Source organism: Cricetulus griseus, chromosome 9 (genome assembly GCF_003668045.3).
Source record: "Cricetulus griseus strain 17A/GY chromosome 9, alternate assembly CriGri-PICRH-1.0, whole genome shotgun sequence".
NCBI lineage: Eukaryota > Metazoa > Chordata > Mammalia > Rodentia > Cricetidae > Cricetulus > Cricetulus griseus.
This window is the reverse complement of record NC_048602.1, coordinates 5,775,457-5,797,918: the sequence shown is the minus strand read 5'-3', so window position 1 is coordinate 5,797,918 and position 22,462 is coordinate 5,775,457. Positions and strand designations below refer to the sequence as shown.

General features: G+C 45.0%; 3 protein-coding genes and 1 pseudogene across 10 annotated transcripts in view; 2 read left to right on the top strand and 2 right to left on the bottom strand.

The window, feature by feature from the left end:
* The window catches only part of LOC103161319 (zinc finger protein 383), a 326,635-nt gene that overhangs the window by 233,683 nt on the left and 70,490 nt on the right, over positions 1-22,462 (top strand). The window lies entirely within an intron of this gene.
* LOC103164078 (zinc finger protein 82) overlaps positions 1-22,462 on the bottom strand; it is a 31,851-nt gene that overhangs the window by 4,239 nt on the left and 5,150 nt on the right. Inside the window, exons 2-5 of one of the 8 annotated variants that reach the window (XM_035449273.1) lie at positions 15,895-16,035; positions 11,947-12,020; positions 7,598-7,724; positions 5,211-5,303 (exon numbers count right to left, since the gene is read on the bottom strand). In XM_035449273.1, coding sequence (XP_035305164.1) covers positions 5,211-5,303; positions 7,598-7,724; positions 11,947-11,955 — 229 coding nt within the window. In that variant the 5' untranslated portion in view covers positions 11,956-12,020; positions 15,895-16,035. Of the gene's footprint in view, positions 1-4,252; positions 4,421-5,210; positions 5,304-7,597; positions 7,725-11,946; positions 12,021-15,894; positions 16,036-18,275; positions 18,346-22,462 lie in introns of those variants that run through there. The other 7 variants (XM_035449271.1, XM_035449270.1, XM_035449272.1 and 4 more) reach the window with 7 other exon arrangements.
* Positions 1,886-2,542, top strand: LOC113831960 (annotated as a pseudogene).
* The window catches only part of Znf566 (zinc finger protein 566), a 34,081-nt gene continuing 31,739 nt past the window's right edge, over positions 20,121-22,462 (bottom strand). Inside the window, exon 6 of the mRNA XM_035449283.1 lies at positions 20,121-22,417. Coding sequence (XP_035305174.1) covers positions 21,393-22,417 — 1,025 coding nt within the window. The 3' untranslated portion in view covers positions 20,121-21,392. The remainder of the gene's footprint in view (positions 22,418-22,462) is intronic.

Below are 22,462 nucleotides of genomic sequence, written 5' to 3'. Positions count from 1 at the left end.
AAAGACTCTGGCTTTTACCTGAAGTCAGACACAATCTTAATTTACTCCCTACTATATAGTAAGTTCATAGCACAATAGTTTGATTCACTTATTTATCATAGTTACCTACTTGTTTGAAGTATATCTTTTTGCCTCCAATCTCTCATAGTTTATGACACATGGTTAAATATTCTCTTCGGGCATCTAAGCTTGCACAGTTAAATACACGCAGGGACAGGAAGATCATTCTGATGCCTTCCTCACTTTCCATCTGCTCTTACGTACATTCTTTCCTTCCTTTCCTTGTGGTGCTTAGGTTGCACCCAGGGCCTCACCAACACTATAAAAGCCACAGCTCAAAAGGCTTCTTATGCCTGGTGGCAGTGGTGTACACCTTTAATCCCAGGACCCGGGGTAGAGGCAGACAGATCTCTGTGAGTTCAAAGCCAGCCTGGTCTACAGAGTGAGGTCAAGGATAACCAAAGCTACACAGAGAAACCCTGTTTCAAAACAAAACAAACAAGAAAAAAAAATAAACCACCAGGCTTCTTATATTGTTACTTAGGCTGTCTTCTTCTCAATGTCTGTCTCCTCTGTCACAGGCTACAGTACCTTTCCTTAGTCATTGTGTCACTGTTGCTTGGTTCATTCCTCCCCCTGCTCTAGTCTTCTCTTTTATTCCTCTTTAGAGTAGCCTTTCCTCTAAAGAGGAAAGGAAGACCTTGGAAGACCATGTCTGCTAAAGAAAAGGGGAAATGGAAGACTTTCTAAGGCTATCCATTATTGCACTTCCAGAGACAGGTTTGTATCTTATTGAAATGCTTAGGAACCCTTGGGAGATGATGTGCCTAGGTAGTAGAGGCAGAGCTCTTGCATGTATCTGAATGTGGAGGGCTCGCTGACAGGGTTAGAACCAAGAGGACAGGGAGCCAAGAGAAGTCAGAGGAAAGCCTGTGCTGCATGCATGAACCTTCGTTAAAGCGGATGAGGTTCACAATTACTACAGCTGTGCTCTGTGTAGAAAGCTGAAGTCATATAGGTATATCCTACTAAACTAGAGATAAGGAAAATAGAAAATCTATTTAAAATTTTAAAATAGAAATTAGGTAACTTTTAGGTCAATAGGAAAAAAAAGATTTAAGATAGTATCTAGTATCCTTGTTTATTAGAAAACAAAAAGGTAAAAAGGAAATTTCAGTGGTGGGTGAGGGGCCACAGGCCTGAGAAGCCAGCACTCCCGAGGTGGAGACAAGAGGATTGCAAATGGAGAGACAGACTGGGCACTGCAGCAAGGCCTCATCTCAAAATACAATTTATAAAGGGACCACGGATGTAACTTTGTAGTTCTGTGGCAGCGTGCTTACCTAAGGAGTGAGTCCTGGGTGCCACACAGGGCAATAAAAGCAAACAAGCAAACAAACAAAAGAAAAACAAACAAAGAATGGAGAACAAATGTAGAAATAAAAAACGGCAACATACTGGACATACATATATACATAAATGTACATAGAATTTCTAACACTAGCACTTGGGAAACTGAGGCAAGAGGGCTACACAAAGATTGTCTCAAAATGAACAAAAACATATAAATAAAAAGGAGAGAGCTCAGCAGTGGTGACACAGGCCTTTACTCCCAGCACTATGGAGGCAGAGGCAGGCCTGAGTTCAAGGTCAGGCCAGCCTGGTCTACAGAGTGAGTTTCAGGACAGCCAGGGCTACACAGAGAAACCCTGTCTCAGGAAAAAAAAAAAAAAAAAAGGAAGCGAAAATGATTAATACAGAGCATTATTAAAAAAAAGATGACTAGTAATAAATTTAAATTTAAATAAAATTAAAACATAGCATAGATTGCAGTACATTGAGCTCCATAGAGACAGCGCCGGATGGGCACTGGGCCTCGAGAAAGAAAATCAACTAAACATGGGCAAAGGAGATCCTAAGAAGCCGAGAGGCAAAATGTCCTCATATGCATTCTTTGTGCAAACTTGCCAAGAGGAACACAAGAAGAAGCACCCGGATGCTTCTGTCAACTTCTCAAGAGTTCTCGAAGAAGTGTTCAGAAAGATGGAAGACTATGTCTGCTAAAGAAAGGTGGAAATCTGAAGACATGGCAAAGGCTGACAAGGCTTGTTATGAAAGGGAAATGAAAACCTACAACCCCTCCTAAAGGGGAGACCAAAAAGAAGTTCAAGGACCCCAATGCACCCAAAGGGCCTCCTTCGGTTTTCTTCTTGTTCTGTTCTGAGTATCGCCCAAAAATCAAAGGAGAACACCCAGGCTTGTCCATTGGTGACGTTGCAAAGAAACTGGGAGAGCTGTGGAACAGCACTGCTGCAGAGGACAAGCAGCCCTACGAAACGAAGGCTGCCAAGCTGAAGGAGCAGCACGGAAAGGATATTGCTGATTACAGAGCTATAGGAAAACACGATGCAGCAAAATAGGGGGTGGTTAAGGCAGCAAAGAGCAAGAAAAAGAAGGAAGAGGAAGATGAGGAGGATGAAGAGGATGAAGAAGTGGAGGAAGAAGAGGAAGAGAAGATGAAGATGATGATGATGATGAATAAGTTTTGTCTAGTGCAGTTTTTTTTTTTTGTCTATAAAGCATTTAACCCCCCTGTACACAACTCAGTCCTTATAAAGGAAAAAAAACTGTAATGTAAGGCTGTGTAAGATTTGTTTTTAAACTGTACAGTGTCTTTTTTTGTATAGTTAACACACTACAGAATGTGTCTTTAGATAGCCCTGTCCTGGTGGTATTTTCAATAGCCACTAACTGTGTGTGGTATAGTCTGGGGGTTGTACATTGGCATGGAAATTTAAAGCAGGTTCTTGTTGGTGCACAACACAAATTAGTTATATATGGGGATGGTAGGGTTTTTTTTCTGTTTTTTGTTTTAGTTTTTGGTTTTTTTTTTTTTTTACATCTTCAGTTGTCTTTGATGCAGCTTATATGAAGGTAATTGTTGTTAACTGAACACCACTCAGTAATTGCAAAAAAACTGCTGTTTTGTTGACATTCTGAATACTTCTAAGTAAATACAATTTAAAAAAATAGCATAGCTAAAATGAGTGTTTTTTTTTTTTTCAAGAAAATACAATTGACCCACCAAGGATATATGATGTTTAGCAGAACAATTTTTGTTCTGCTGTTTGGCTTTACTTTTTAAGTCTGGGTCTCAGGTAGCTGCTGGCTGGCTTTGAACTCCTGATCCTCCTGCCTCGAGCTGGTAAGTAGGATTACAAGACTGCACCACCATGCCTGGCTAAAACAGATCAATTTCCATAGAACAAATGGAGAGTTTGATCAGACCTGCTACAGCCCAAGAAAAAAATGCTTTTAAAAGCACAAAAAAAGCCAAGCGATGGTGGTGCACACCTTTAATCCCAGCACTCGGGAGGCAGAGGCTCTCTGTGAGTTCGAGGCCAGTCTGGTCTACATAGTAACTTTTAGGACAGTCTCCAAAGCGCGCGCGCGCGCGCACACACACACACACACACACACACACACACACACACACACACACACACACACAAGCTTTAGAAAAAGCTCATCTAAATTTAGCTGAGAATTAAGAACTTGTAAACTGGTTTATGACATATTTCAATAAAGATAGCTTTAAAAGAATGCACGGCCCCTATACATGCTACCTTGGCATACAGATTATTTTAAATAGAAGTATTTCTGACTCAAAACATGCAAAGAGAGGCCTTCCCGGAGCTCCCCTAACTCCCCAAACACAGACCCCACAGAGACAAAGATTACCATAAATGCCTCTTCTTGAGTATTTTTTGGTCATGGACAGACCAAGCAGCAGCACTGAGGTCCCACAGCCCTTCCTAAAAGAGCCTCGACCTCCATTTGTCTCCCAGGGTTTGCAGCCCCTACCTAAGACCCCTTTCCTTAGTTTCATCCATCTTTGTTTAAACAGCATGGAGGGGCAGGAGAGAGGACTCAGTAGAAAGGAGCATCTGCTGTTATTTGAAGAGAACCCAGGTTCCAGTCCCAGCATTCACACGGTGTCTCACAGACATCAGTCACTCTGTTCCAGGGCATACAGTGCCCTCTTCTGGCCTCCATGTGTACAGACATGCATGTGGTACACAAATGCACGGGTAAGACACTAATTCCAATGAAATCCATACACCCCAATCTGAAATCTGAAACACATCTTCTCCCAAGCATTTTGAATAAGGGTTACTTAACCTATGTTAATATTCACTATAGGTTTCTTTAGGAAGGGAATAAAACTGATTATCAAAGGATAGTTCCTCACATGTCAGGCTGTATCATTTCCATACCCTTTTGGACTTCTCAGATTTGGGGTTACCAGAATAGGAGTGCTGCTGCTGGGTGTTGGTGGCCCACGTCTTTCATCCCAGCACTCGGGAGGCAGAGGCAGTTGGATCTCTGTGAGTTTGAGACCAGCCTGGTCCTCAGAGCTAGTTCCAGGACAGCCTCCAAAGCCACAGAGAAACCCAGTCTCGAAAAAACAAAACAAAACAAAAAAATAAGGACAGGAGTGCACCATTTGCAGTAGAATATTACACCAATGGTCATATTTCACTAAGAAAAATAACATAAAAAATATGGCATTGTTTCTTCGTTACCCCAACAAATCTATATGCTGCAATGCTCCCAGCTGTGCTGACCACGGACTCACCCTTTGAAGCTGTAAGGACCAATCAACCCTTCTGTAAGTTGCCTTGGTCTCTGTGTCTGCACGGCCATAGAAAAGTAGCTAAAACAGAACCTGATGTGCTCTCCTGACTCCTCTGGGCACCACGCATACATGCAGGTGAAACACTCACACACATTTAAGAAGCAAATAACTCCTTTGAAACATTAAGTTTTGTGAGGAAAGGTGGCCATAATGTTAAATGCTGTCCTGGGCTGATGATGTAGCTATAAAGTGAACTCTTGCCTGGAGCAAGAGAGCTGGTTCTTCCACAAACAGGAAACCAACCAAACATGGCAAAGCTGTCCCGGGTGCCAGCACTCATCACTCTTCACTCTGCTGACTCTTCCTAGAGCTCTATCACAACCTGCCAATCTGTCTTCTATTCATTTATAGCAACTGGGCTTCTCTAATTACAAGAATTCTATGGGCCGTGTCTGTTTACCACTGTACTGATAGCAACTACCACGGTGCCCAACTCAAAGTCCATCTATCTGGTACACCTCTTTTCCAACTAGTTGCGTGTGTTCTCCAAGCCTGATAGACTCTCACCTACCTGGATTTCGTCTTCTTTTTCTCACAACCTTCCAGGGTTCTTTCCCTTGCTCCAGTAAGGAAATCACATCTGGTTTAGAAATGAAGCATCCTACTTAGAAGAAAAGAAACATGAAGTACTGAGAGAATTAAAAGTAAATTCAAAGTTTCTTTGGTTCATTTTAGTGAAATATGTTACAAAATATAGGTTACCACAACAACTGATGAAGTCCTTAAAAAAGGTAAGGTGAGCCCCGGCAGTGGTGGCGCACACCTTTAATCCCAGCACTCGGGAGGCAGAGGTAGGTGGATCTCTGTGAGTTCGAGGCCAGCCTGGTCTACAAGAGCTATTTCCAGGATGGGCTGGAAAGCCACAGAGAAACCCTGTCTCAACCCCCCCCCAAAAAAAAAGATCCAGGACTGAACTCAGGTTGTTGGGTTTATGTTTCCACTGGTTCTAACCACTGAACAATTGTGTTGGCCTTCCAACTTAGTTTTTGAAATAAAGTCCTTCGTCAAACCTGAATGTCACTGATTTGGCTAGGCTGACTGGCCAATGAATGAGCTTCAGAGACCTCTCTGCCCCACCCCAAGACCCAGGGTTACAGACACAGAAGATCACCACTGTCGGCCACACGGGTTCTGAGCGTCTGAACTTGGGTACTCACTCTTGATGTACACTTGTCCAGCCGAACCATCACCCCAAGTTCACTTACTATTTTTAGAGTTTTAAGTATTAACTATAAAAGTTGATAAAACTGATGGTTCATTAACAAACGTAATAAACAGGGTTACCCTGAGCTATAAATAAGTCCTGGTGACTTCACATATAACACTATATACATTATATATGTCTTTTGCTAGGAAAAAAAAACTAAGAAACCAGGCATAGCTATCTTCCTTATAGGTATACCAACAATAAAACGTATAAAGCGATTTGGAGTGATGGCTGGTGGGAAGGGTCAGCAGGTAGAGGCATTTGCCATTGAGGCTGATGACCTTAGTCCAGTGCCCAGGACCCACAGGGTGGGAGGGAGAAATGCAGTGAGCATGTATTACTCTTATCTGGGTGGGAAGTCAGGCGGGAAAGCCAAGCTGAGAATGATGGGAAGGAGGAGGGAGAAGAGAGAAGAGAGATGCCAGACAGCCGCTGAGCAAGCAGCACATGGAGAAAATGAAGTAATAAGCCATAAGCCATGTGGTGAAGCATAGATTAAAAAATATATACATGGTTTAATTTAAGTGTAAGAGTCAGACAGTAACAAGCCTGAGCTACCAGTCGAGCATTTATAAATAATACTAAGTCTCTGTGTGGTGATTTGGAAGCAGCTACCAGGTCAAGGAGCGGGTGGTCAAGACAAGAAAACCCCACATACAAAAAACCCACTCCTGCAGGTTGCCTCTGTCCTCCACCTTGTCACTGCACACACATGGTCCTCTCCCCATGTGCATAAACAAAAAATAAACATTTAAAAAGTGAAATGTCGGGCTAGAGAGATGGCTCAGAGGTTAAGAGTACCGGCTGCTCTTCCAGAGGTCCTGAGTTCAATTCCCAGCAACCACATGGTGGCTCACAGCCATCCGTTATGAGATCTGGTGCCCTCTTCTGGTCTGCAGATAGACATGGAAGCAGAATGTTGTATACATAATAAATAAATAAAATCTTAAAAAAAAAAAAAGCGAAATGGCTTCTTTGATATTGATAAAACTACACTTAAGGCTAGCCCCGAAGTAGCTCATATCTGCAATCCCTCCTCAGGTGGCTGAGGCAGGAGGAAGGTGGTGAGTTACAAACCCACCTGGCCGACAAAATATGACCAGATCTCAAATAAATAAATAATTTTTTTTTAAAAGTTCTGTCACTATAAAGGGCCCAAAGGTCACTTAAGCATGGGGAAAGTGAATCTATTTAATGAAAGTACTTACTCCTGACTAAACATTTAAACCATCTCCTTAAAAACAGAAAGCAAGACAGCCGAGATGGCATAGGGGTAAGGGCTCTTGCTGCCAGCTTACTTCATTCCCAGGACACGCACAGTGGCAGAAGAGAACCAATTTTCAAATGTGGTCCTCTGAACTCCACACACTTGCAGCCGCATGTGAAGGCCCCTCCCTCATAACATACACCACAAACAAACAAAGAAACAAATATGGAAAGCTAATATGGAATTTTCCGGAGAGAATGGGTGTTAGAGAACACAATAAAAATCGCTGAAGAGAAGCTGGGCGTTGGTGGCGCACGCCTTTAATCCCAGCACTCGGGAGGCAGAGGCAGGTGGATCTCTGTGAGTTCGAGACCAGCCTGGTCTACAGAGTGAGTTCCAGGACGGCCTCCAAAAACCACAGGGAAACCCTGTCTCGAAAAACCAAAAAAAAAAAAAAAAAAAATGGCTGAAGAGGTGAGCTTACCCAGGGAGGCCACATTCCGGTAGTTCTCCATCATCACGTCTTTGTACAAATCCCTCTGTGCTAAGTCCAGGGACTCCCACTCTTCCTGGGAGAAGGCTATGGACACATCACTGAACATCACTGATACCTGAAGGGCAAACCACACACAACTGAAGCAGACCGAAAGCATTTATTTGTTCTCTCTTTCCCTCCCTCCTCCCTCCCTCCCTCCCTCCTCCCTCCCTCTTCTCTCTCTCTCTCTCTCTCTCTCTCTCTCTCTGTCTCTCTGTCTCTCTGTCTCTCTCTCTTCTCCTCCTCCCTCCCTCCCTCCTCCCTCTCTCTCTCTCTCTCTCTCTCGTCTCTCTCTCTCTCTCCCTCTCTCCCTCCCTCTCTCTCCTCTCCTCCCGCTCTCCTCTCTCTCTCTCCCTCTCTCCCTCTCTCCCTCTCTCCCTTTCCCTCTCCCTCTCTCCCTCTCTCTCCCCCCCCTCTCTCTCTCTCTCTCTCTCTTCTTCCAAGACAGGGTTTCATTGTTTCTCTCTGGCTGTCCTGGAACACACTCTGTAGACCAGGCTGGCCTTGAACTCACAGAAACCCTCCTGCCACTGCCTCCCGGGTGCCTGGACTAAAGGAGTGTGCCACCAACTTCCTAGCTGACAAAATAGCATTTAAAGCCCAAAGAGACGATATCAAAGACATTTACCTAGAGTAATGGGCATTTGCTTGTTTTGAGACAAATTTTCCCTATGGAACAAACTCACTGTGTGGCCCAGACTGGCCTCATAGAGATGCCCCTGCCCCTGCCCCTGCCCCTGCCCCTGCCCCTGCCCTGCCCCTGCCCCTGCCCCTGCCCTGCCCTGCCCCTGCCCCTGCCCCTGCCCTGCCCCTGCCCCTGCCCCTGCCCCCCAAGTGTCGGTATTAAGAGTGGGCCATTATATCACACAGGCTGGAGCTGGAAGAGCATAAGACAGGAAAATGAGGGTGCTGAAGCCGGGGGCTTCCATGCGCGAGGACGGTCCTGCTGCTATTCCCCTCCTCCCCCTCCTCCTCCCCCAGCCTCCATCCTCACGTCCATCACTTTTGGCTGCTACATACTCTGACATACTTCATAATCCAAACTTGTTGGAAAGGGGAAAACAAAACAACTGATCAAGCTAAACAATGAGTGTGTGCGTGTGTGCTTGCTGGTTGGTGTTTGTCAATTTAATACAAGTCTGAGTCATCACATTGTCTGTGGGAATGTCTGCAGGACATTTTCTTGATTGATGTTGAAGTGCCCACTGTGGGTGGTGTGCCCCTGGCCAGGTGGTCCTAGTTGTTGTATAAAAAATATAGCTGAGCTGGGTGGTGGCTGTGGTGGCACACCTTTAATTCCATCACTCAGTAGGCAGAGGCAGGTGGGTCTCTGTGAGTTCAAAGCCAGCCTGGTCTACAGCCAGGGCTGTTATACAGAGAAACCAGAGAGAGAGAGAGAGAGAGAGAGAGAGAGAGAGAGAGAGAGAGAGAGAGAGAGAGAGAAACCAGAGACAGAGAGAGGGGGGAGAGAGAGAGAGAGAGAGAGAGAGAGAGAGAGAGAGAGAGAGAGAGAGAGAGAGAGAAAGCCAGGAAGAGCACGCCAGGAAGCAGCCCTCTTCCATGGTCTCTGCTTCAGTTCCTGCCTCTAGGTTCCTGCCTTGAGTTCCTGTCCTCTTCCTTCATGAAGGATAGTAAGTTGTAAGATGAAATAAATGAACAAATAAATAAATAAGCCTTTCCCTCCCCATATTGCTTTATGGTCACGGTGTTTCACACAGCAACGGAGAGCACCTAGGACGGATGCAATGAGTCAAGAGTGAGAGACTAGGGGAGGGACAGCAGTACCCATAACAAGTGGGGTAGAAGGACCATGAATGCTGCATGCCAACAACCTGTCTGTGAGTGTGTGTGTGTGTGTGTGTGTGTGTGTGTGTGTGTGTGTGTGAATGCTACATACCAATAACCTGTGTGTGAATGCTACATACCAATAACCTGTGTGTGTGTGTGTGTGTGTGTGTGTGTGAATGCTGTATACCAACAACGTGTGTGTGTGTGTGTGTGTGTGTGTGTGTGTGTGAATGCTATATACCAACAACGTGTGTGTGTGTGTGTGTGTGTGTGTGTGTGTGTGAATGCTATATACCAACAACGTGTGTGTGTGTGTGTGTGTGTGTGTGTGTGTGTGTGTGTGAATGCTACATACCAATAACCTGTGTGTGAATGCTACATACCAATAACCTGTGTGTGTGTGTGTGTGTGTGTGTGTGTGTGTGTGTGTGTGTGAATGCTATATACCAACATCGTGTGTGTGTGTGTGTGTGTGTGTGTGTGTGTGTGTGTGTGTGTGTGTGTGAATGCTACATACCAATAACCCGTGTGTGAATGCTACATACCAATAACCTGTGTGTGTGTGTGTGTGTGTGAATGCTACATACCAATAACCTGTGTGTAGTGCTATCTTGCTTGAACTAATAAAGCTTGTTTGGGAATCAAAGAATGGAGCTTGTCACTAGCTAACCACAGGGTCTGTACAGACAGGAAGTGAGGTAGCTGGGCAGAAACAAGATGGAACTTGCTCTCTGGTCTGCTGAGTCACTGAGGAGGTAAGGTGTGCTGTGGCTGCTCCTTTTCTCTGATCTCTCAGCATTTCCCTCTATATCTGACTCTGGCCTTTCATTATCTAGACCAATTAACAACTCCAGTTACATGTATGTGCCTGCCTTTATGCATGTGTACACATGGAGGTGAGAGGGCCACTTTGTGGAGTCGGTTTCTGCCTTCCACCTTTGTGGGAGATTTACCAGAGTGAAATCTCGGGTCACTAGGTTTATATCACCCTGCAGCAGGGCCTTTCGCCCACTGAGCAGCCTCATTGGTTCCATTTTGTTGTTGCTGTTTTTATTTATTATGTATACTGTATTCTGCCTGCATGTGTCCCTGCATGGCAGTCAGGGCACCAAATCTCATAACGGATGGTTGTGAGCCACCATGTGGGTGCCGGGAATAGAACTCCGAGACCTCTGGAAGAACAGCCAGTGCTCTGAGTCATCTCATCTCTCCAGCCCTGTTGTTATTTTAGAGACAGAATCTCACACTGTAGCCTGTATCACCTGGGACTGGCAGTCACTCCACAGCCTCAACTTCCTGAGTGCTGGGGTTAAAGGTGTTAAAGGTTAAAGGTGTCACTGTCCCTAGCTCCAATACTGTCTTCAAGAGAAATCAGGGACTAGAGAAATGGCTCAGTGGGTAGTGTGCTTACCAGAGTTCAGCGTCAAGCAACCACATAAATGCTGAGCAATGGAGGTAATAAGTGCTAATCCTAGCATAACCCATTTTACTGCAAATGTCACACTGCTCCTGGGCTCTTAGGGATTCCTAGTAAAGATCCTCAATCTCTCTGAATTCCAGTTTCGGACACATCCCTGCCCATGCCTAAATCCACAAGATCTCGTCCTATCTTAGCTGAAGCCAAACAACAGCACATTTATTTGTTTGCTTGTTTAGTGGTTGTCAAGACAGGGTTTCCCTACGCATCCCTAGATGCCCTCTGTAGACCAGGCTGGCCCCAAACTCACAGAGATCCACCTGCCTCCCAAGTGCTGGGATTAAGGAAGTGCACTACCAACACCTGGGAACAACAGCAATTTATACACTTAGAAAACTGAAGCCTAGGAACGCTCAAGAGTCTCCTATGCATAGGCAAATGGCCCCATTCTCTCTCATCAGCTTATAGATGCTGAAAGACAACGCCTGTGTCCTTCCCTCAATAGATTTGAAACAACTGAGAGGAAGGTCCTGGATGGGTTCTGATGTAAGTTTCACAATAAAAAAAAAAAAATGTTGCTTCGTGTCTGGAGAGAAGGCTCGGCCATTAGGGTACTCACTACTCTCACAGAGAACCTGGGTCAGGTTCCCAATGCCAACATGGTGGCTTATAGCTTTAACTGCAATTCCAGGGGATCCGACACCTTCTTCCGGCCTCCTTGGACTCTGGAACTCGTGGTGTATATGTATATATATACATACTCATATATATGGTGCATATATAAACACACATACACATAAAAAGAATTTTCAGGGCTGGAGAGACAGCTCAGAGGTTAAGAGCACTGACTGCTCTTCCAGAGGTCCTGAGTTCAATTCCCAGCAACCACATGGTGGCTCACAACCATCCGTTATGAGATCTGGTGCCCTCTTCTGGTGTGCAGGTATACATGGAAGCAGAATGTTGTAATGTTGTATACATAATAAATAAATAAAATCTTTAAAATAAAATAAAGAATTTTCAAAAAGAGAAGTGTTCACAGGACCTTCACCTGACAGTGTTTCCAGAAAGACGATATGGACAGCTAACTTACTCGGGCCATGGTTTAGAAGTTCATCAGTCTTCCTTGAAATTATTTCTCAGAAGTGGAGTCCACTGAGGCCAGAGCTGGGGGAGGAAAACAAGTCCATGAGATGAGATTGGCTTCAGAAGTCCCCAAATGACCTTTCCACATAGGACCACAACATTTTATCCAATCTCCTTCAAAGTTTTGAAAACACACCTGTATTCACCAGACATAAGTAAAGAAATTCCTAAGCACCAAGCCTGGCAGCCATGACACCAGGAAACTGTTACTCAGCCTGCCCACAGCCAATCTATTTCCTCCTGCCTCCCCCTGCAGAGATTACAGGCATGCAACACCACCCCTAATATTCATGGATGTTTTTTACATTATTGTATCTTTGGGATTGCTATCTAGTATATTTTATTCTTGCAATAGATCAGAAACCCCACAACAAAAGAAATTAAATCAGACTTGTAGAAATTGAAAGTTGGGAAGCAGCATAGCTACACATGGAAGGAACCCTTATTCTCACCACAAAGCTGGCTCTCATTCAGTCCTAGCCCTAGCTTGTGAAACCCAGAAATCCCTGCTCCAATGACAGAGACTTGGAACTTATGATTCATTAGACAACAGAAGGGATATCAAGCTACCAGGATATAAAATCGCACTTTAAGAATATCAATGCTTAGCCAGATGTTGGTGGCACATACCTTTAATCCCAGCACTAGGGAGGCAGAGGCAGGTGGATCTCTGTGAGTTCAAGACCAGCCTGGTCTCCAGAACGAGTGCCAGGATAGGCTCCAAACAAAGCTACACAGAGAAACCCTGTCTCAAAAAACAACCAAAAAAAAAAAAAGAAAAAAGAATATCATTCCTTTTGGCTTAAGAGATGGCTCAGAGGTTAAGAGCACTGACTGCTCTTCCAGAGGTCCTGAGTTCAATTCCCAGCAACCACATGGTGGCTCACAGCTATCTATAATGAGATCTGGTGCCCTCTTCTGGTGTGCAGGCATACATGCAGGTAGAATACTGTGTATATATATAATTAAATAACTCTTAAAAATTAAAAGAAGAGAGCATCAATGCTTACATTATCAAGAATATGAGGAAATGGACATTCTAGCCTGTTTGCCAAAGATGGAATTAAAAGTATGTACAAGAAGCATTTAATCCATGCAAACCCTTTGACTCAGAACTTCTACTCTGAGGACTGAAGGAAACAATTATATTTACGATCATCAAAGATACACCTCAAAGTATGCTGCCAGGAGGCTCAGCCAGTAAAGATACTTGCCACCAAGATTCATGGTGACCAAGGTGAGAGCCCTAGAGTTCAGTCACACGGCAGAAGGAGAGAATGACTCCCACAAGTTGTCCTCTGACCTCTATACACATTCTATGGTTCACACATACAAACACACATCCACACATATAAATAAATAAATGATGGGATACATTGAAAGACATTGTCCATACAGGGGAAAAAAGGCTGTAAAAAAAAAAACCAAATATCCTTTAATAGGAAAGAGACTGGATAAGTAATACAGCATCTATAGGATAAAAAGAAACCTGCCATTTTAAAATGATGCATATTGGCTGAGCAGTGGTGGCGCACGCCTTTAATCCCAGCACTCGGGCGGCAGAGGCAGGCGGATCTCTGTGAGTTCAAGACCAGCCTGGTCTCCAGAGCAAGTGCCAGAACAGTCAGAGCTACACAGAGAAATCCTGTTTTGGAAAACCAAAGTAAAATAAAATGATAGGTATCTTTAACAGGAAAGATAGAGATGTTACATGTTGCTAAGTAACAAATTCAGGTACTAACAGTTGTACTGTAATTACCGTGATTTGTGCGCATGTATGTGATGTGTGGGTGGGTGGACACATGGATGCCATGGCACACGTGGATGTCAGACAACTTGCCAAGAGTCTGTTCTCTTCTTCCATTATGTGGGTTCTGGGATCAAACTCACGCCTCAGGCTTGACAGCAAGCTCCTTTACCCACTGAGCCAATCCCCTGGCCAACATTCTTTCAAACAGTAACACAAAAAAGAAACAAGGGAATGAGGGCTGGAGAAACGGCTCAGTGGTTAAGAGTGCATTTTGTGCCAAGTGTTAGTGGTGCACGCCTTTAATCCCAGCACTTAGAAGGTAGAGGCAGGTGGATCTCTGTGAGTTCGAGGCCAGCCTGGTCTACAGAGTGAGTTCCAGGACAGCCAGGGCTGTTACACAGAGAAACCCTGTCTCAAAAAAAAACAAACAACAAAAAAGAGTGCATTTTGCTCTTGCAGAGGACCTGAATTCAATTCCCAGCACCTGCCTCTGGTGACTCATAACTACCCTTAACCCCAGCTCCCAGAGGATCCCATCCCACGCCTCTGGTCTCTGTGGGCACCAGCACTCACGTGTTCATACACACAACTAAGACGACGGTCAATCTTAAAAAGAAATGAACATCACAATTAAGTAGATACGCATATACACCACTCCCCCAATGGAGAAATCGCCCCAAATCTCCACCCTAATAAACAGCTAATGTTTACTAAGCATTTGGTATTTATGAAGTATCAGCAACTATTTTAATAGTCCTACAACATAGTATTAAAAATAAAAAACATCACGTGGTGACGGCGCACCCCTTTAATCCCAGCACTCGGGAGGCAGAGGCAGGCGGATCTCTGTGAGTTCGAGGCCAGCCTGGTCTCCAGAGTGAGTTCCAGGATAGGCTCCAAAGCTACACAGAGAAACCCTGTCTCGGGGGAAAAAAAAAATTTACAGATCGAAGAGGTAACATTCGATTCCCTTAACAGGCAAGAGTAGTTTGCTCCTCCCGTTCCTGGGAGCGCTTTAAGTAAGACTTCAGCAGGACCGGGTAAGAGAGGATCTTAACGTGCAAACTTTTCTTGGAGCCTTATGCAGCCCGGTTAAATCCAAGCACAGGACACACGCAGTCCCGCCCGTCCCTACCATGTGTCACTCACACATGGGAGGAGAGAGCACCACTCACTGTCCTCTCCGGGCTCTCAGAAGCTGGAATGGCGAGTTGACAATAGCGGCCCGGTGCGTGGCTGTGTCCTGTGTCCCGGCCTGTCTGATGTGCTGGGGGCAACCCCAGGGAGCCGGCGGGGGCCGGTGGGGGCCGGGGTCGTTCAGATCTACCGTTCTCTTCCCTGCTCTGTTCAGATCTACCGTTCTCTTCCCTGCTTTGTTCTCCGGGAGGGAGTCCTTTGCGGCGCTCAGGTGGATGGCTGGGGCTGCTGGGGCTACCCCGCAGCTGCTGCCCGGGGGCCAGCACCACACCCTCCGCGCGCGCCCCGCCCCGCCCCGCCCCGCCCCGCCGGCTCACACAAGCCGCCTGCATCCCGTTCCTGCACACAGATGCCATCGCGCTGTGGTCGTCCCCACGCAGCCGGTGACCCCGGTGCCAGCCTGCCACGCCCAGCCCAGCCCAGCCCAGCAGGCTCAGCTCGCCCCGGCCGTCCCCACACAGCCCCTCCCTGTACCCCTTACCTACCCCGCAGAGCCTTCCCTAGTCCGCCCGCGCGCGGGACCAGGACACAGGCGCCGAGCTGGCGCCGCAGAGGTGACAGCGCCCACACCAGTGACTGTCCCCAGACCCCCGAGGGCCAGGAGCGCTGCGCGCGCGGGGGCTGCTGGGAGGGGCAGCCGCAGGCGCCAGTGCGCAGGCGCCGCCGTGCCAGCAGCAAGGGGGCCAGACACTCCCTAAGTTTAGTTGTGGGATGCGGGGCTCCGGGAGGCGCAGGGACCCCAGCTTTGCTAAGGATCTGAGGAAAAGGCTGGTTTTCTTCTGGCTTGTTGTGGAGGTGACTGCCAATGGATGGGTCCGAGAGTAAGATTTTTAAAGGAAACGCCTATCGTGTAGCAGTTTGCTTCTGCCCCGGGGAATCAGGTTAAGGTTTTTGTTTATTGTTTAACACTCACTCTGTGTGTATGGCTGTTTTGCACAATGTACGTACATGCATCGCCACGGAGGTCACCACGGATGCTTGTGAGCCACCCTGTGGGTGCCGGGAACACAATCCCATGGTCCACTGCAAGAGCAGTTCAGTTTTCCTAGGCGCTGAAGAGGGCATTGCTCAGATTTGAGAAACTCTAGACTAAGAAAAAAATAAGACAAATAAGGGAGGCATTATGACTAGAGCTGACAGTCCAGGATCAAGGAATCATATACCATTCTTTCCCTTTTTGTTTTTGTTTTTCTGAGACAGGGTTTCTCTGTGTAGCGCTTGAGGTCCTGGAACTCACTCTGTAGACCAAGCTGGCCTCGAGACCCACCTGCCTCTGCATCCTGAGTGCAAAGGAGCAAAACACCACCACCCAGCTTTTTACTGATTTTTATTTTATGTGCATTGGGGTATGGCCTGCGAGCATGTGAGAGTGTAGGGCCTCCTAGAACTGGAGTTAGAGAGCTAGGAGCTGCCATGTGGGTGCTGGGAATTGAACCTAGGTCCTATGGGCAGATAGTGCTCTTAACCACTGAGCCATCTCTCCAGCCAATACCTTTATTTCTTGACCAGGGACTTTTTCCTTTGTTAAAGCAAAACAAGAAACTAAGGCAGCATGAGTGCATTCTGATAGCCTAATTCAAATTTAACATCACTGATTTTCCCCCCTTGCCTTTTTGGTTTTTTGAGACAATGTTTCTCTGTGTAACTGCCCCCACTGTCCTAAAACTTGTTTAGTAGACCAGGCTGGCCTCAAATCACAGAGGTCCGCCTGCCTCTGCCTCCCACGTGCTGCAATTAAAGGCATGCACCACCACCACCAAGCCCTTCTCTTGCCTTCTGTTTCCTTGTTTCTTTACTAGCCACAAGGCATTTCTTCGATTTACCTTACTAGGTAAAATTACTAGTTTCAAATTGGATGGGTGTGGCGGAAGATGCCCTTAGTTCCAGGACTTTGAGGCAGGAGGATCTCTATGGAGTCGGAGGCCAGTCTGGTCTGTATGTTGTGAGTTCCAGACCATCCAGTGCTACATTAAATATAATAAGCTTAAAATTATAAAAAATAATAATAAAGCTTGGCTATTAGCTGTTCTTAGTTGTTAGGTGTTCACCAGCATGTAACTGACCAGATTTAGCTGACAACCTCTAATTCATAATAGGTAGTACGTAAGAACAGCTAATAGCTAAGTAAGTTGCTGTATTTTTTGAATTGTCAAAAAAAAAAATTGTGTTGACAGATGCCTGTAATCTCAAAACTTGCAATGCAGAAGGATCGTACACAGTTCGAGACGAGTCTAAGTTACACAGTGAATTCCAAGCCAGCCAGGTCTATGGAATAAAACATGGTCTCAAATACATACAATAAAAGCGATGATTAAACTTTTGATTCATTCATCATCTTTAATTATATTCCCTAAGAATACGATCTGCAGGAAATTAAGCCTTTCAATAGAAAGTGGTAACAGTGAATAGAAAGCAGTGACTAACATACATTACAGCCTGTTACTGTCAGGCACAACCCTAAGCCCCACCAATCCTAACTAACTTCATTCTAATAAACATTGGGCTAGGTGGTATAATCATTCCCACTCGATAGCATCCACTAAAAATAAAACTCTTTAAAACAATGAATGATCATAATCCCAGCACTTGGGGGGAGGGGCAGTGGTAGGTGGATCTCTAGTTTCAAAGCTGGCCTGGTCTACAGAGCAAGTTCCAGGACAGCCAGGACTACAGAGAAACCCTGCCTTAAAAAAACAAAAACAAATAAACAGAAAACAACCCAAAACCCAAAGGGCCCTAGCTGAGCCTGTAACCTCAGCACTTGAGTCTGGGCAGAGGTACTGAGTTTGAAGCCAGACTGGGACACAAAGTGGGGTACCGTGTCTCAGCAAATAAGCCAACCCACCTGCCAGATAGTTTAAGATGAGCGTGATGTAGTCCCATCTACTCTGGGGACAGAGATGGGAAGATCAATTGAACCCGAGAGTCTGAAACCAGCCAGGTGACATCATGCGGCATATGAAATTAAAAGTACTTGCTAACAAGCTGAGATCCCGAGTTCAATCCCCAGGACTCACACACTGGAAGAGAACCAACTCCTACAAGTTATCATTTGGCCTCCACACAGTAATATGTTGTTGCTCATATACACATGCATGAAATAAATGTAATTTTAAAAATGACTTCTGATCTGAAACTGAAAACTTGCCATCTAAATAAAGAACTGATGACTACACTCTGGGAAAAGAAATGGGTGCAGTGTGCAGTCAAAAGATGTTTGTCTTAATGTTTAAATCTTCCATAAGGAAAACGCGCTGTCTCATTGCTATAGTTAAAATTAATAGCATTTAAACCAAGGAGATGGCTCAGTGCAGCTTGCTGTTCATTACCTGGGAAGCCCATAGTAGAAGGAGAGAACCAGCTCCCCATGACCTCCACAGCAAGACTGTTGCACAAACACTAAAACAGAAAAAAATAAAATGTTGGACCAGGCATGGTGGCACATGCCTTTAATCCTGCACTCACAATCAGGAGGCAGAGGCAGACAGATTTGTGTGTTTGAGGCCAGTCTGGTCTACACAGTGAGTTCCAGGATAGCTGGGGTTATATAGAAAGACCCTGTCTCCATAGATAGATAGATAGATAGATAGATAGATAGATAGATAGATAGATAGATAGACAGACAGACAGATAGAGATAGACAGATAGAATAAACAATGGAGTTGAGAAGCTGGTCCATTGGTCTTACAGAAAATCCGAGTTCAGTCTCAGCACCATATGATGGCTCGTAACCATCCTTAACTACAATTCAAGATCACCAATCAGTGGTACATACACATACATGAAGACACTCACACACATAAAACAAAAACAAAGAAATGCCTAGGAAGAATGCCCACTGGGGGTGTATTTAAGCATGTGTCATGACAAAGTATCTGAAACAAAGTCCCTAGGAGGCACTTAAAATGACTTATCAGTAGCACAATAAAACACTGTCAAGATCAGAGTCCTGCCTGATTGCCAAAGTCTTTGGGTTTTTTGTTGTTGTCAAGACGGGCTTTCTCTGTGTAGTCCTGGCTATCCTAGAACTTACTCTGTAGAACAAGGGAGTCCTCTGACTCCCTTGTGCCACCATGAAGGGCCACTAACGTTGATTGTCAACTTGAGATTTAGAATCACAAGATGTCTGGGAGTCTGGGATTGGAAGAGTAAGATGTTGCCCGTCTTGACAACAACAAAAAACCCAAAGACTTTGGCAATCAGGCAGGACTCTTCCAACTCAGACAGCTTCCAACTCAAGTAGGAAGACACACCCTGAACTAAAAAGGGGCATTTGGGTGGTGGTGGTGTGGTGTCTGTGGGTTGGAGATGGTTCAATAGCTAAGAGTACTTGCTATTCTTACAGAGGACCCAGGTTATTCCCAACACCAACATGGTGGCTTACAATAATCTGTAAGCACATTCGGTGCATTCATCCATTGTAGGCAAAGCATACACATACATCTAAACAAAGTTTTTTAAGCAAGCTAGACACTTGTGTTCATCTTTCTGCTTCCTGATTGCAGACTCAATGTGGACAGTAACCTCATAAACCTTTTGCCATTCCTGTCCTGCCAAACTGTGCCCTCAAACAGTGAGCCACACTGAACCCCACAGCAACATAGATAGGGAACCTCAGGAGACGAGGCTTGGAGAGGAAAGACAACCTACTCCAGAGACTTGATCTGTTCCCAATGCCCACAGACTTCAGACTCCACTGGCAGGGACATAACTGGCAATAAAAATATGTGCTTTCCAAAGTTCATCTTAGCCAGGCAGTAGTAGCACACATCTTTAATCCCAGCACTTGGGAGGCAGAGGCAGGTGGATCTCTGTGAGTTCGAGGTCAGCCTGATCTACAAAGTGAGTTCCAGGACAACCTCCAAAGCCACGGAGAAACCCTGTCTCGAAAAACAATACAAAACAAAACAAACAAACAAACAAAAAAACAAAGTTCATCTTGTCAAAGTCAGCAAATAAAGTCTGCTTTCGGGTGAGAGATGGCTCAGCAGTTAAGAGTACTGGCTACTCTTATATAGGGCCTGGTTCTGTTGCCAGCACTCCCATGATGGCTCACAACCATTTGGAAACTGTTTCAGGGGCTCCGATGCTTTTCTTCAGGCCTCGGGCACCAGGCACACTGTTGGTACACATACATATATATATGCGCAAGTAAAACACCCAGACACACAAAATAAACTAATAAAACTTTAAAGAAAATTGCTCCACCTTCGTGCCAGTTGGTACTGTTCCAAGAAGCCATCTCCATCAAGGTATCAACAGCAATTAGGCTGTGCTCACTGGGGCTTTAAATGACGCATAACCCTCATGTTCCTAGCATTCTTTTGTCTATATCTAAGTGATTCTCCTCATAAACCAACCACCATACAACTTCATTTATTGAGAAAAACTCCTTTGAACTTTTCTTTTCTTTTCTTTTCTTTTTTTTTTTTTTTTTGAGACAAGGTTTCTCTGTGTGGCCCTGTCTGTCCTGTAACTCATCTATAGACAAGGCTGGCCTCGAACTCACAGAGACCCACCTGCCTCTGCCCCCTGAATTGTTGGGATTAAACAATCATGCCCAGCTATAAAATTCTCTAACTCTTAACCTTGTTACAAATGACACTTTGGGGGTAATGTTAGAAAGGAGTTGCTTTCTTAGCAGTCTTTTCAGATGTAACTTGAGAGCCACCAAGATCCCCTAGGTTCTCACTGTAAGCACCTAACTGTGTGAGTGACTCTCCCCTAGAGGCACATCTCCTAGCAGGTGAGCTCTACTCTTCCTCTCTTGGAACACTTGCTTCCTGTTTTTAATAAAGCCAACTCCACTCCATTATCTGGCTCCGTCTGAAGTTCTTCTTGATCTCTCAGTCTGGCTCGGTTGGGGGTCTCGAAGATAACCCCAGGCAGCTGCTATTGTGGGGCCATGATCCTACTGCAGGGACAAACTCTTCAAGTTGCTTTTGTAATGTGTTTTGTCAAAGCTAAAAATTCTTTGTGAACATGCTTACAAGAGCATGATTTATAAAAAGCCAAAGAATAAACCACCTTTCAAATTAAAAAGGGCACTTCCGTTAACTTTGAAAATCAAGGTATTTTGTAAACTCCGATACTAACAGAAAAGGTTTGTAAAGATGGATTAAAATGTTAATGTGACAATTATAGATATAAAAAAAACCCTAAGGAAACAACGAAAACCATGATTATATTGCTACATGAATTCTGATGTTTAAGGTCAAAGGATTGTTTTCAATGATGTGCAGACTGAATGAAGAAATAGGAAGTTACTAAAAGGCCTCCAGAATATATTATATTCATAGGGCAACTCTCCAATATGAATTTTCTTCAGATGAACAAGCTGAGGTCAACAAGTAAACTGTTTCTACATTCTTCAGTCTAGAGGGATTTCAAAGGTAGACTATCGGATAGCTTTGAGTCTTCACGTACAGCTTGTGTGTTTTTGTTTATCACCAATATATGTTTTGATGCTGAATAAGCTGTGAGTCGTAGTTAAAGTTCTTTCCGCAGTCCTCGTATTTATAGGCTTTCTTACCAGCATGGATTCTATGATGACTGATGAGTTGTGAGCTCTGAGAATAGGCTTTCCCACAAATCTTACATTCGTAGGGTTTCTCTCCAGTATGGATTCTCTGATGTCTCGTGAGGTCAGAACCAGACCGGAAAGCCTTTTCACACTCCTTACATTCATAGGGTTTCTCCCCAGTGTGTATCCTTTGATGTTTAATAAGCTGTGAGCTCTGACTAAAGGCATTGCCACACTCCTTACATTCATAGGGCTTCTCTCCAGTATGGATTCTCTGATGTTGAGTAAAATTGGAACCACTACTAAAGGCCTTCCCACACTCCTTACACTCATAAGGCTTCTCCCCGGTGTGAATTCTCTGATGGCGAGTAAAATTGGAACCACTACTAAAGGCTTTTCCACAGTCCTTACACTCATAAGGCTTCTCACCAGTGTGAATTCTGTGATGTCGCGTCAGGTCGGAGCCACAGATAAACGTCTTTCCACACTCCTTACATTCGAAGGGTTTCTTCCCAGTGTGAATTTTGTGATGATGAGTAAGTCCTGAGGGGTGTCTAAAGGTCTTGCCACAGTCCTTACATTCATACGGTTTCTCGATGGTACGAATGATTTGATGAGTAGTAAACCGTGAGGCATGTTTATAGCGTTTCCTATTTTCTTTACTTGCACAATATTTCTCTTTATTCTTAAGGATTTGCTGCAGCCTGAAGGATGGATACTGACTGAGGGTGGGCGTGTCTTCACGACTGATTACCAGTTCACTGAATTGTCTCTCCTGAGATCCATGCCGTCTCGCACACTGGCCACTCCACTCCCAGGCACCGCTGAGACTAGGACACTGAAGGTCCTGTCTTGTGAGTTTTCTCATTATCTCCCACTGTGCTGACTCTATTTCATAAAGCTCCTTCTTCAAAAACAATTTCTGGGCCTCACATCTTGATTCCAGGACTAAAAGAAAATATACAAGTGATCACTTGCTTTTCTATTGTTTGT